Below are 14,380 nucleotides of genomic sequence, written 5' to 3' on the forward strand. Positions count from 1 at the left end.
TGACAGTTAAACACATCCAAAATGGAGAACAGGCTAACAGACAGACACACACTGAAAGCGATTGATTAGACTAATATTTTAATACTCTATAAGCATATGCACACACACACACACACACACACAAAAAGACGAAGACACACATACATGCACACACATTTTGTTGCAGATATAGGTATTTGAAATAAGTGATAGGTGACAATAAACTTATTGCAAGTCTTCTCTTTTTAGGAGTTTAGATGTCATTTTCAGGTTAAACTGTAATCATAATGTGGCAAAATTGTAAAAAACTGATATATCTTTATGGACAAAATGGAAAAAATTGACTCAATAAGATTTAAAATGTTATAACAGTTGATTTATTAATGTTTTGGCATGAATTCATGAAACTTTCGAACAGTACTGTTTAACTTAGCTGAATGAGCCTATTAGTGGTCTTCCGCTGCCATCTAGTGGTTATAAATTGCATTTACTCAAACAACTCTTTGTTTTTAAATATAACAGTTATAGTGTTTAGTATATAAAAATTTAAACAACGTTTTAAATTACATAGCTTATGTCTGGATAAAATAATAAACTAAATTAATAACCAAATGTTAAAGTTTTAAATATGCTTGTTTTGTATATTTATTTATGTAAGTGTGGTGTAATTGACGTTTTATAATGGGAGAGCATAGTTGACCTATAAATAGTGGAGCGGAGGGAGTTGCTATGGAAACTGAGCGGTAACAGTCTTAGCACTATTTGTGAAGCTGAAACGCTGGCTAGTGAGAGATGTTTGGCATGATGACGTCTAAAGTCCCTGCCAGAAGGATGTAGTCCCTTTTAGCAACTTGTTAGCATCCACAGTTTTTAAGATACAATAAAGTAAAAAAAAAAAAAAAATCACAAGCAGGTTATAACTAGTGTGTTTTATGTCATAGATCAAAACGTGAAAAATATTTATAGGCTTTGTTAACTACAAACCTTATTTCAGGCAATTTAGCAAGAACCCATTCAAAAACCCTTTAGGGCAAGGGAACCGGAAGTGCTAAAATTCTAACTTTTTTTTTAATGCTTTATTTAGTGACGATTCACATACAAATGAACAATAAAAGCAAAAATATAAATAATGTATATTTAACCTGACGCTAAAATTTTAACTCACTCCGCGTTTTGGCGTACAAAGTGACGTCATAACTTCGGCACTCTGTTGACATTCAAATAGTGGAGCGGAGGGAGTTGATATGGAAACTGAGTGGTAACAGTCGTAGGCCTATTTGCGTTGCTGCTGTTTTGAGTTCTTTCAGGTGAGTTTAAGGTTTGAAATCGGATAAGTTAAATAAGTCAAAAATGATTAAATGTTTTGTACGTGTAATAGGTAGGGTTTATTGAATATTGAGTTTATAAAGCGTATATAAAGCTATGTTTAGTGTGTGGGTAAAAGTTCCTTAGGATATAATCAATCGTTTTACACTAACGTTAGGTAACTTAACGTTAGGATTTAGATTGAAGTTGTGGAAATTTTGGGTTTTAATAATAGACTGTGTGGTTTCAATATATGGGTGTGTAGATGGGAGGTTATTGGATGTTGGTTAGTTTACTTAAATATTTGTAATGTTAATGGGTGTAGTGAACGTAGTGTTAGTTTAAACGTGTTTCTGTGTTTTATGTAACATAACACATTTATTAGTAATATGTATCATAAAGATTGTTTTGTAATTTAACGGAAGTGTTTATAGAGATACAGCAAATAGTTTAGCTCAGACAGCTCATTAAATCATGTGAGATGTGGGTGTTTTTCATATACTTTTTTGAAAGGTTTTGTTTATTTTTAAAATGGAAACATGAGTATGAGATTTCAAAGTACGTTACATTATATTGTATTGCTGTGATTAGGAATCTTGACATTTTTAGCATGATTAGTTCAATCTTCAGAGTTATATGATTCTTCTGTAGACTTAATATGTTGGTTTGCTGGTCAAGAAATATTTGTCATTGGTCATTTAAAAAGCATAAATATATTTGTATTTTGTGGATTTGTGTTCAAATTTCTTGATAAATTGTAAGTTAAAAATTAAATGAAATGAAAATGTGTTTTAATTTGAAAGAGAAATGTTTAGTTTAGATTTTTTAAATAATAAGTTGAAATAATGTTTATTGACGTATGTAGAATAACATTTTATTCTAATTAAAGTAGATAATAACAAAATAAGTTAAATTATTTTATGAAACTAAAGTATTGACTGTATCCAGGATATTTTTAGCTAGGCCGTTACATAAGTTGTTATATAATCTTGTATTATAGTGTTGAAATAGTAAAAACTGTATAGGAGTAATTTTGTCTAAAATATTCAACAACAGGTTTGCTAATAACTATGTTTGTTTTTTTCCCCTCTATGGTTTCAGATGCATGTCTCATGTCTCAGATTTTTTTTTTTTTTTTGAGGATGGATGAGACATGCAGGGTGATCAGAACCTGAAGTTTGGGTAAATGACGGTCCGCTGATGGAGATGTGCTGTCACAGAACATGAAGAAAATATTCAACTTCAAGAAGAAGAAGGGCTTCCCTAGCTCCTCCGAGACGGGGAGTGTGTTGTCGGCCAGCTATGATGCGAAGGAGAAAGACCTCAGGAAGGTCCACAAGGCTGCGCTCAGAGGAGATGTGGTTAAGGTCAGACAGCTGGCCAAAAACTATGATTTAAACCAGTTGGATAAGGAAAAGAGGTAATGGTTGATGAAATGAAAATGTTTTGTTTGTAGTAGTATAAAGACTGTGTATGTTTCTTGAATATTTATGGAAAATAATATGTTTGTTATTGAAGATTGTTGGTGTCTGTGTCCTGTCTGTCTAGGACATTTACAGAACCCGTCTCACCTGCGAAGCCCTCTACACCCACCCACCTGTCACAGCTTCTTCAGTCTGCTGCCATCAGGGAGGACTCAACTAAACCACTGAACTAAACGCTTAGTGAGAGCAGTTGAGAAGATCATTGGTGTCTCGCTCCCATCCTTTCAGGACATTTACAGAACCTATGTCACCTGTAAAGGCCTCTGTTTCGTAGGTGATCCCACAGACCCGTCACACAGCTTCTTCAGTCTGCTGCCATCAGGGAGGAGACTGTGGAGTCTCCAGGCCAGGACCAGCAGACTGAAGGACAGCTTCATCCATCAGGCTGTCAGGAAGCTGAACTCTTTGCGGACTTTGTTGCTATTATTACTTTGTTTCTAGTTGATGGTTTTTCTAAGTGAATCTTAGTTATGTTTGATTGATTATAGGATATTTTAACTTATGAGCTTGAAAGCATGAATTTTATAAGTAGTATTATGTAGAATAATGTAGTATTATGCAATATTAGTAGTATTATGAAAGTTGCTTAGTTATACAATAGTTAACCATAGTTTTAACAAAATGAAAATTTGCCAGATTGAACCTTGTTAGATTTTAATCTGATAGATATAGCGTGTAATGCGGCCCTAGTAATAACCATCAGACTTGTCCTTCAGGGCTCAGCAATAGAGATTTGGCCATTAGTTGTATTAGTTTTTTACATTCCCTGCTAACATTTTTATTTTCCCAACTACAAAATAATGATCTATATCATTTTTTAAGCAAATGCTTTTTTATATTTGTTGGGTATATTGGTACTTTTCATGAAATTTAACTTAATGTTCATTAAAAAGAATATGTTCCTATTGCTCAGTGGTATAGTATTGTGTCAGCAGTTCAAAAAGGTTGTGTTCGATTTCCTGGGAACATACATAGTGGCAAAAAAATGTTTAAAGCTTGAATGCACTGTAAGTCGCTTTTGATAAAAGCATCTGCTAAATGCATAAATGTAAATAAGACATGATTGCAGTTTGGATTTTTTTGTTTAAAATTATATAGATGTTTGATAAAAAGAAAAGTGTTTGTATGTTTTTTTCTGTTTATTGATAATATAATAAATTTGTGATTGTGATTCTTTTGTTTTTGATATATTTTTATGTGGAAGGGGATTTTGGTTGGGTTGATAAAACTGGTTGTACATTATGTGGTGATACTGAGCCATCAGCTAATATTAATAATAAATATTCGGCTTCTTACTGGATCATAATTGATAATGTTTCTTGAATATAGTATAGATAAAGTGTTGTTGTTTTTTTAATTTGTAGTGAAAATTTGTCTGTCATATATTTAAAATCTTTATGAAACATCAAATATAAAAAAAAAACTTAGGACCTGAGACACCTGGTGACACCTGGAACAGTAATTAGTTGGTAGTCTAGACTGGCGTCCACGTGACAAAGTTCACGGTAAGTACTAGAAGTTGTGATTTTGGTGGTCACATGTTACTTAGTTAATTTGTTTACACATTCATACACTTGTGTCGATATTCACATGCACACACCCAGACACACATACATACAGACACACACACACACACATATATGTATAGCTATGTATATTGTTGTATAATGCTAAGCATTTACATTTGAGTTAGGCTACATTGTTTAAAAGACATGATATAATGGCAAAATGAACATGTTTTACGTAGTGTACAGGAAGTGTTTTTTTTATGTTAAATATTGCAGTGGACAGCTACTTGTCAGTAAAGTATGGCGAAGGCGACATGTAAAGATAACGAGGTTTTGTCATTAATTGAAGTGGCAGTTTGTTGACGTTATAAACTTATTGGTGTGCGCAATGGCCTTTGTAGTTATTTTGTAACAGATGCAACACCTGCCAGACGAAGTAATTAAGTGTAGACGGACGCGTTCACGTGATAAAGTTCAGAAGTTTATGTGTGCGTCTTGACTGTATTTGTAGTAAACATAATGAGAATCATGTAGGTATATTTTATATTGGATTCATAATTGGATTTAAATAGTAATTATAAAAAGGTTTGTAGAACTGTAGAACATGGAAAAAATGCATAGTCTACGTATGTAGAATATACATAAATAAATACATGGAAGATATATGAGTAGTATTTTTATGTCTGTTGTAATGAAATAAGGTGTGTTGTTATTATTATTATTATTATTATTTTATTTTATTTGCCATTTATTTTTTATGAATTTATGGAAACTGATTATCTTTTTCTTGTTGATAGTATATAGTAAAAATATTGTTTGTGTTTAAATATTTGTATTTTTTGATAATGCATTTCGGAATAAAATTTATATTAATGAAAAATGTAGGGTTATGTTAATGCTAAAGTGTATGTGTTTGTGTATATGAAAACAGGTTTGTATGCAAATGTATGTTTATGAAATTTAGGCAATAAAGTAGTCTATATTATATTAGTTGTAGTACTATTACTAACAATAATATCAATAATAATAGTTGAAGTATCAGAAATAGGCCTAATATACAATAAGTATTGGAATATAGCATGTTTAAGTTATGTATTTAATTATTGTTCTGTTTTTGACATTAAGGTATGTTTAAATGTTTGACCTCTGTTTGAACTGGTCAAGTCAGGTGTTGATGTCTGTCTGTGTGTCTGTCATGCTAATTAATCTGTCTGGTCTTGTCTGAGTTGTACTGCTGTTGGGGTATATAAGGGATGAGAAAGCAGAGTTTGTCACACCTGCAAATCAGAAGAGTCATAATGGCATCTGAGGCGAAGAAAGTGAAATTAGAGGACACAAATAGTGTCATTGGGTACATCCACAACGTCTCCGTTGTGAAAATAGCAACATTAAAGAAAAGCAAGTATTTCAATGCCGTGATTCAAATTAGTCGGGACGATTTCTGTGACGTTGCTGTGTTTAGTGTGGATAAGCGCGACCTGTTCTTGCGAACGCAAAACTGCAGGACTGCAGTTAAATTGAGCGGCATTTCCAAAGAACCTAGTAAGTATTTTATTCAATGCTGTTGGATTTTGTATGTGTTTATGCCTTCGTTGGGTTACAAGGTTTGAAATGATGTTTGCTGTTTTATCTCATTTTCCTAGGTCGTTCTGGTCAAGGAGTTGATGTCTTGTGCGGGAGACGGACAGATGTGGCTGTCGTCACTGATGTGACGTTTTCGTTTCGGGAGCCTCCTTCTAAGTCCAGGAGGACAGTAGCGGACATAAAGAAAATGTCAGCAAGGCAACATGTAAGTTGTTGTTTTTATATGATTATGATATACATGATTTTTGTTATGCTTTTACTTATTGTAATTTTTGTGAAATTTTTTGTCAGATTGCCGAAGTCACTGGGCGCATAGTGCATTTGAGAGCTGGGACCGACAATGTGGAGTTCCAGGGTAGACAGCTGGAGACACAGAGCGTCATTTTTGAGGATGCCAGCGGAAAAATTCGCCTGCAATTGTGGGAATCTCAAGTTGGCGTGGTTTTATTTGGAAAGACTTATAAATTCTCCAATTTGAGCACCCGGGAGTTTCATGGTGAGCTTTTTGTAACCACTACACGTCAATCGACTATTGAGGAGGTTGGACCTTTGTCAGGTATGGGTGCAATTGTTCCCTGTGACGTCAGAGAGGATCCAGTTATTTCTCTGTGTGCCGAAATAATCAGAGCGGAAGTGACTGTGTCCCGTACTTGCGGGAACTGCAAGTGTTCTCAAACGGACTTTGACTCAAGAAAGAAGTTCCATAGATGCATGAAGTGCAACATGCTGCAGAAGACTGGAATGTATACGGCCAGTGCCATCGCTAATGTAACTGTAGTTGGCGATTCCGGAGAGCTTAATGTTTGTATCAACAATTCTGTGCTGCACAGGTTTTTACGGAACGGTGACATAACTCATCTGCTGCAGGATGCTCAAGATATGGAGGAGCATTTGTTAGAATGTGGTTTCCTGAAACTGCACATTCAGAACAACAATGTGGTCGCCATGGTGAAGGCACCGGAGCAAACTGCGTCTGAGGCATGCTCCTCTAAATCTTCCGTGTCTGGATCAGCTGGAGTGCAGTTTGTGTCCGCAACAGGTGACTTGGAGTTGCTGTGTGCAGCAGATGAGGTGGAGTCTGTGTGTGCAGGAGGTGCAGCAGATGAAGCAGGCCTGGCGTGTAGAACAGGTGAATTGGAGATTGTAACAGGCGCAGCCGAGGCAGTATGTTCTACAGGTGAATCCGAGATGTAAGTAGCCTATAGGTTAAGTTATGTAAAGTTAAGCAAAGTTTACATAAGTTAAGTTTTTTGATGTTGAATTAATTGTTGTTCATCTAGGTTAAGCTTGATTGTTTAAGTTATGGCAAAATGTTTTAATGTAAATTAATGTTCAAAAAATTGTGCGTAAGATAGGTTATTTTTTTTTTTTTTAGTAAACCGTGTATTTATATTATAAAGGCTATATTTTTGTTGTGTCTGTATTATACTTGTCTTGTATGTTATATTTGGTGTTTTGAATTTATATTTTCTGGTTGGCATTTTAATAAAGAGTTATATTTACAGATCATTTTTTGTGTGATGGACTTTTGTGTACATATTTATATATTTTTTAATAGTTTTATTATAGTTTTTGTTTTTTAGTGAGTGAACATACATTTAAATGTCATCATGTTAGAGTAGGCCTATTAATGTTTTATAATGCTGTTAGTTTAAATTTAGATTTAATGTGTAGGGGTATTGTTTCGGAAATTTCATAGTAAGAATAATTTGTTTCTAATAACTTCTAGATACATTTTTTTGTAATTGTTTAAAAATATTTTGTATGTTTTGTAAGTTTTTAATATATGATACGTATTGTAAACAACAGTTTTGGGTTGGTTTAGTAGGCTATGTAATGGGCGTTTTTTCGTCTATAATCTAGATACGAATAATATGTAGGACCGTAACAAGGCTATATTTATAAATCATATAAATGGTATAATATGATTTTTTTATAAGAGAAAAAAATGAATAAATATATACGACTGTCAATGTTTTTTTTTTTCCGGTGATGAGTGTTGTCGTATTTCCGTTCAACTTCCCTTGTTTTCAGTGTGGGGTGGTTTGCTATTGGCTTTGAAGTGATATTTGAGTTAAATTATTTGGTTTTATTTTGTAAGTTTTTCTTTTTAATAATGTTCAGCTAATAAACTTTATAATAGACTACAATGTTGTAATAAACTTTAGTTTAAAAGGCGGAAAAAGCAAGCTGTTGAGATAAAATCACATGATGATGCAGGTCGTATGACAGTAGGCTACATCGTTTTTTAAGGATTATAAATATAATAGTCTATTTACGCTAATGTTGAATTATTGCAAAGACTAGTTTGATTATTGTCTTTAGGCGCATTAATATGTTGGTGTTGCTTATGTAAGATGTTATGGATATTGTTTATGTAACATTGTGTTTGTTTGATTTTTGACCTTTTGTTGTTTGTAAAATGTTATTTGCTTAAATGCATAATTACGTTAGTGTTTATTAATTCGTTTTTTAGAGTGTTTTAGGGTTTTCCTGTTTTGTGTGTTTGGGCTTCTTTGACGTTAGGCGTAGTGTAATATTAGTGAGGTAAAATGCTTAATGTGCTTTTGTTGAGTAATTAGTGAGTTATTACTTTGATTTGTAATATATTTCAAAAATGTTTTGTAACAGTTAGAGATATTGATTTCTAATTTTGTCATATTATTGCTCAGACAGATCTATTTCAGGGTTTTTCTTGTCTAAGTGTGTGGATTGTGAAAAGTTAGAGCAATGGTGTCATCAGTTGATCTGTTTAAACTATATAAAAACTGTTGAGGGTCCATGGGGTTTGGCAAGAAGGAACAGATGTGGTCTTTAATGAGCAACTTCAAATAATTCAGTATGATAGAGGTTAGTGGTACAGGTTGGTAGTTATTCAGGCAGGTAACTACAGACTTTCAGGACAGGGATGATGGTGGTTTTCTTAAAGCATGTGGGAATCACTGATAGTCTAAGGAAGAGGTTGAAAATTTCTGTAAGCACCTGGTTGGCACATGATTTGAGGACATGGCCATGAACACCATCAGGACCAGCTGCTTTGTGGGGGTTGACTCCTGTAACTGATTTGGTTAAGTCAGGTAAGGACAAGATAAAAGAACAGGTATTATTGTGAATGAATGAATACTTTATTGTCATTGCATGTTTGTACACTGAGATTCAATTTACAACTGTAAACAATACATATAAGAAAGAGAAATATATCAACAGTACATCACAGGAAAAACTATGTGTAATATTATGTTTGAAAATAAATCCTTTATATAATTTATGCATTTAGATCTTTAATTGCACTTGGATAAAATTGTTCTTAATTTTGGAGGTGTGAGCCTGAAAAACCCTATATTGCCTCCCAGAAGGTAGCAATGTGATTCTGTGTGCCACATGACAAAAACTTCTGGCTGTATATATGTCGGACAGTCAAGGAAGCTGTGTTTTTTTTAACATGGTAATGATTATCTGTTTGCAGTTTCACTTCAGGGAAATTGCTGCTATCTCAAATTATTTCTTGATGTTATTCAACTGATCTGGCAGTGAGGCAGACAGATCCATGTTGTAAGTTTTTCCATTCTTTTTTTCCACTGTGGTACATGATTGAGTTTAAGCTGTTGCACAAGAAGATGAGATTAAATTCTTGAAAGTGTTTTTACCATCTTGTCTTTATAGGCTCTTTTTGCAGACTTAATTGCTCTATGAAGATCATATCTGGGCATTCTTTATACCTTAGTGTCATCTGAATTGTAGGCTGAAGTAGGCCTAACATCAGAAGGCTTGACATATTGCACTTATAAAGATGATGAACATATGAAGTGTTGCTACATGAAAACACCAGTTCTGGTTTTAATATCATCATACTCAGCAGACAGTTTTCCAAGATGTTTGACCTAGGTCTCCAGCACAAGCTATCCTTGTGCATGCAACATTTATAAACAACAAAACCATAATCATTCACGATGGTCTCTCATTGACTATGATGAGGAAGACTATGATGAGGCCTTTATGCAAATGATCGCATACATGTCAACAATAGCAATCAGAAATGAGAACTCAGGAACATAAATCTGTCACAGCACTTTCTGGAATCTTCCTATCATTGCTCCATTGACAGTGTTCTGACATACAAGATACTTCTATTATACAATTACAGCTCAGAACTTTATAAAAAAAAAGCTGTATTTTTTGCAATTTTTTAAATACATCTATCTTTAAAAATACTCATTTATATATGTTACAAGTTGTATGAGCTGTGTGTGAGGATCTTAGATATGTTGTTTGTTTCAAAAAGATATTTTCAGTACCATATCAGTCAATGCAGTTTAATTTTATTAAAGAAAGTGTTTATGGTTAATTCTCAGACATTTTTAATGCTTCTGATATATTGATATTTCTTGTTTCTTTAATGTATTACTTCATATATCGGTTTTGTTAACAAATGTGTCATTTTTAATTTCAAAATGCATTTTACATGTTCTGCATTGTAATGAATGAATTATTTTATTTTAATCATTTTTTTTTTTGTTGTAACACAAATTTTGAATAAAAATGTATTTATATTATTATATATTAAAATATTATTATACCTCACAATTTTTGTAATCAATATCAGTTTTGTTTTAAAAACTTTTATTTACAGAAAGAGTTTATTGGTTTCATATATAGAAATACTTGAAACTGCAGATATAAATGAATGAATAAATAAATTAATGAGTGAGTAGATGGATGAATGAAAACAGTGGCTATATGTTCTATTCATATGGCCAGGATTTTAATATTGTTTGAAATATCAAGGTTTTTGCTGTTTACACTGTGCAGGTTGATTGTTGTGTGACATTTACAAGAGAAGAGTAGATGGTTCCTTATGGTTTGGATTCTTTTTTGCACCTGGTGTCTTTTTTTATTCAATGAGAAAGAACACTTCAAGTTAAACAAATTAAGATATATGTGTGCATATTTGCATCACTTTTATCATTCTTTTTAGATTTCACCTTGTTATGTGAAGCCCAATATTTGTATGTTATTGTTCAAACTCCTTTGGATATATTAAATATTAAAATACTGGACAGGAGTTGAGCAGTATGAATGGTGTGTACTGTATGGCCACGTTATAAATTAATGGATGTTTATTTTTAATTTCTGCATATTTTGCAGTTTTACTTTTTATTTATATGAGTTTTGGATTTTTGGATATACTTCAAAACATTTTCTGACCGTAATGTATAGAAAAACTGAAATGAAATGAATGGATGATTTCTTTATTTGTTTGTCTTATTTTTATTTGATGTATTTCTGCATTGTCAAATGTTTCCCAAATTTCAGATTTGTCTTTAATATTCTTTTGGTAATACTTTGCATATCTTTATATATACAAACAATTTAAACTGAATGTATATTTCTTTAAAATTATTTTCTTTTTTCCAATGCTATTTTCATACAGTGTATTTTAAAATGTATTTTATTATTTTGTCATGTATTGTATTTGTTATACTTAACATTTTTTTATTTGTATGAGTGCCTTAAGTTCTGCCTTAAATGTACATAGACAAGGACAATGTAATGAAATAAATATTTTTTAATAATGTTGTTTTAACTGTTTTTCTAACATGAACTTTGAATTTAAATGATTGTATAAATACATTTTACTAATTCAGTTTACTTTTATAGATAAAAATATTTTTAATAAATGATAATTATTTTGCTATGTATACAAGGTAATATGGATCCAAAATCAAACCCTGTAAAAAACAAAAAGAACCGTTTTATTCATCTGAAATATTTTTTTATTATTACTTAAAATTAAATGATAGGCAACAAAATGCTTATTGCAAGTCTTGTCTTTGTACCATAATTTTAAGATTGATCAGTAATTATAATGTGTGGGAGTAGAGGCTAATGAAGTGGCTGACAAACTAGCTAAGCAAGCTTTAAATCATGCAGATGTTGACATACAAGTGGCTCTTAGTAAAAAAGAGGTTCAGGCTAAAGTGAAAGAAGTCACTCATAGTAAATGGCAAGAAGCATGGGATGTTGATAGCAAGGGCAGACATCTTAATAGCATCCAACAACTTGTAGGAAATGGAAGAAGTGTATATAAGAACATGTGTGTAATAAGATATTATCATTTCACGTCTTAGAATTGGACATTCTGGACTAAATTATTCCCTTTTTAAAATAGGAAAGCATGCAACAGGTAAATGTAGAAATTGTGATGAATCAGAGACAATAGAGCATATTTTATTTTCATGTCAACAGTACGAAAATGAAAGAATATTGCTTATTCAAGAAATGGAAAAATTGGACATTAACACTTACAATATACAAAGCTTTTTGGAATGTAATTTTGAGCAATGGAAGAAGTATAGAGCCATTATTAAATTTATTAAAGACATAGGGTTATACGGGATAATTTCGTTTTTTTTTTTCATTTCCTTGCTTGTCTGAGCTCCACACTCCAGTTTGGTAGGTGGCGGTAATGCACCATAAGCTGGTTTGCCAACCGCCATAAAAATTCAGAAGAAGAAGAAGAAGAATTATAACGTGTTTTTTTATTATTCCATCCACTAGAGGCAGTGTGTCAGACAGTACGTCTTCCTGTTTTGCCTGCAAAACGGACATTTTGTCGACCTGTGGAAGAAGGTGAGCATGTGGTGGGGTTGTTCTCTGTGTAATCTTAATCATCTGTCTATTAATATTACTAATCCGTGGTATTTTTAAGTCAGTCTTAATTGTTTACTGTGGGTTAGAATGTTTTGTGGCTGTATTTTGTACATAAATGTTGAAAGTGCATCATTAAGACAACATGATGTAGCATGTGCAGTGTATGTGCAAAACACGTGAGAAATGTTATTCATAGCGTTTTTATCTAAAGCTCATTGCTAAATCGTGGCATTTGTCATGTAAATGCATCATTCTTTATCGAAAAATGCCTAAGTGTCATGAATGTGACACAGGAATGACATTCTTTCATAATCGTTAGTTTATGAGCTGTATGTTGTGTATCTAACTGAAACGCTATATGTTCGTGATTGGAAGAGACTTGGTGGGTAAGTAATGTGTGACATGATTGACAGATGTGTCACGCGAGCGATCTCGAAAACATATTTGATACAGCGATGTAAATGAGTGATGTTAATTATAATTCAGTGGATAAAGAATAAAGAAACAAAGTAGACGTTATAATATCAGCAAGTCTCCTAATATGCAGGTTTGACTATTAGACTAGCTTATGTTGTATGTGAGATGTGTGTTTTGTCGACAGGCCAGCTTGAGAAAAAAAACTTGAAATGTAGTGTGAAGTATTTATGTTTTTGTTAAATGTATTTGTATAAATAACATTATATCAACATTTTTCACAGTTTTGTGTTGAAGAAGAATTGCCGAAACGTGATTTGAGGTAAGATGTTACTTGTACACACACACACACAGAAACATATATATGTGTGTTGTGTTTATATATATATAAACACAACACACGTGTATAATATACAGTATGTATATATATAGTTGTACCCCTGGGGCGCAAGAGCCCCCCAAATTAGCCCCCAATACAAACTATAGGGAGGGCTTTTCCAACTATGGGAAATTACATAGGGATTTTGTATTGAACATAACTCTGGATCACAGTGTCATAGAGACAAGGGGGTGGGCTCATTTGAATCAGGCAACCAATCAGTCTCTCAGGATCACAACGGCCCTAGCAACCATCATGGGGACCCCAGTTTTTGTCACAGACCAACGAAACAGGCGTCAAATCGTGCGGCCTAATCGGGAATGGTGTGCTATGACTTTTATAAGCGATCGGGTGTACGATGTTCGTACACCGGGCGAAAAAACGGGCGAAAAATCGCATAGACAATGCATTGCGGCCAACTTTGACGGATCGTAGCTCCGAGAGAGAATTTCGCAGAAACACGTGAATCTCCACATTTGGAGAGGCTATAAGGCTGTGCGAGAACATACCCCGCAGTGGGGTATAAGTTGTACCCCTGGGGCACAAGAGCCCCCCAAAATTGCCCCTAATACAAAGTATAGGGAGGACTTTTCCTGCTATGGGACATTACAAAGGGATTTTGTATTGAACATAACTCTGGATCACAGTGTCATAGAGACAAGGGGATGGGCTCATTTGAATCAGGCAACCAATCAGTCTCTCAGGATCACTGTGAATCTATCAAGCCACGCCCTAGCAACCATATAGAGCGCCATAGCAACAAGCCCCATAGACTTCCATTGAAAAAGATCAAATGAATAACTTTGGATAGAAGTGTCATAGAAACATGAGGGTGGGCTCGTTTGACTCGGGCAGCAAACGGCCAATCATGTATCTCCTTCATGACAACCTAGCCACGCCCTAGCAACCATTAAGAGCTACCTAGCAACCAAAATCCAAAGATAGATATCTTGACATCTGAAAGACATAGAAGCATGGGGGTTGGTTTATATTAGCAAGCAACCAATGGAGTATCATCATTGGCAGCTGCCAGGCCACTCCCTAGCAACCAAACACAGTACCCTAGCAACCGTTTT

General features: G+C 33.6%; 2 protein-coding genes across 2 annotated transcripts; both read left to right on the forward strand.

Annotated features, from left to right (window-relative positions):
- The first annotated feature begins 2,412 nt into the window (after window positions 1–2,412).
- On the forward strand, window positions 2,413–3,836 carry LOC127976051 (ankyrin repeat domain-containing protein 7-like). The gene is made up of 2 exons (XM_052580156.1): window positions 2,413–2,704; window positions 2,833–3,836. Exons 1-2 carry the CDS (start codon window positions 2,508–2,510, stop codon window positions 2,939–2,941), a joined length of 306 nt encoding a protein of 101 aa, XP_052436116.1. The 5' UTR covers window positions 2,413–2,507; the 3' UTR covers window positions 2,942–3,836.
- Window positions 3,837–5,830: 1,994 nt separating this feature from the next.
- LOC127975936 (uncharacterized) lies at window positions 5,831–7,054 on the forward strand. The gene is made up of 2 exons (XM_052579989.1): window positions 5,831–6,065; window positions 6,152–7,054. Exons 1-2 carry the CDS (start codon window positions 6,048–6,050, stop codon window positions 7,052–7,054), a joined length of 921 nt encoding a protein of 306 aa, XP_052435949.1. The 5' UTR covers window positions 5,831–6,047.
- The last annotated feature ends 7,326 nt before the right edge of the window (window positions 7,055–14,380 follow it).

Source organism: Carassius gibelio, chromosome B17 (genome assembly GCF_023724105.1).
Source record: "Carassius gibelio isolate Cgi1373 ecotype wild population from Czech Republic chromosome B17, carGib1.2-hapl.c, whole genome shotgun sequence".
Classification (NCBI taxonomy): domain Eukaryota; kingdom Metazoa; phylum Chordata; class Actinopteri; order Cypriniformes; family Cyprinidae; genus Carassius; species Carassius gibelio.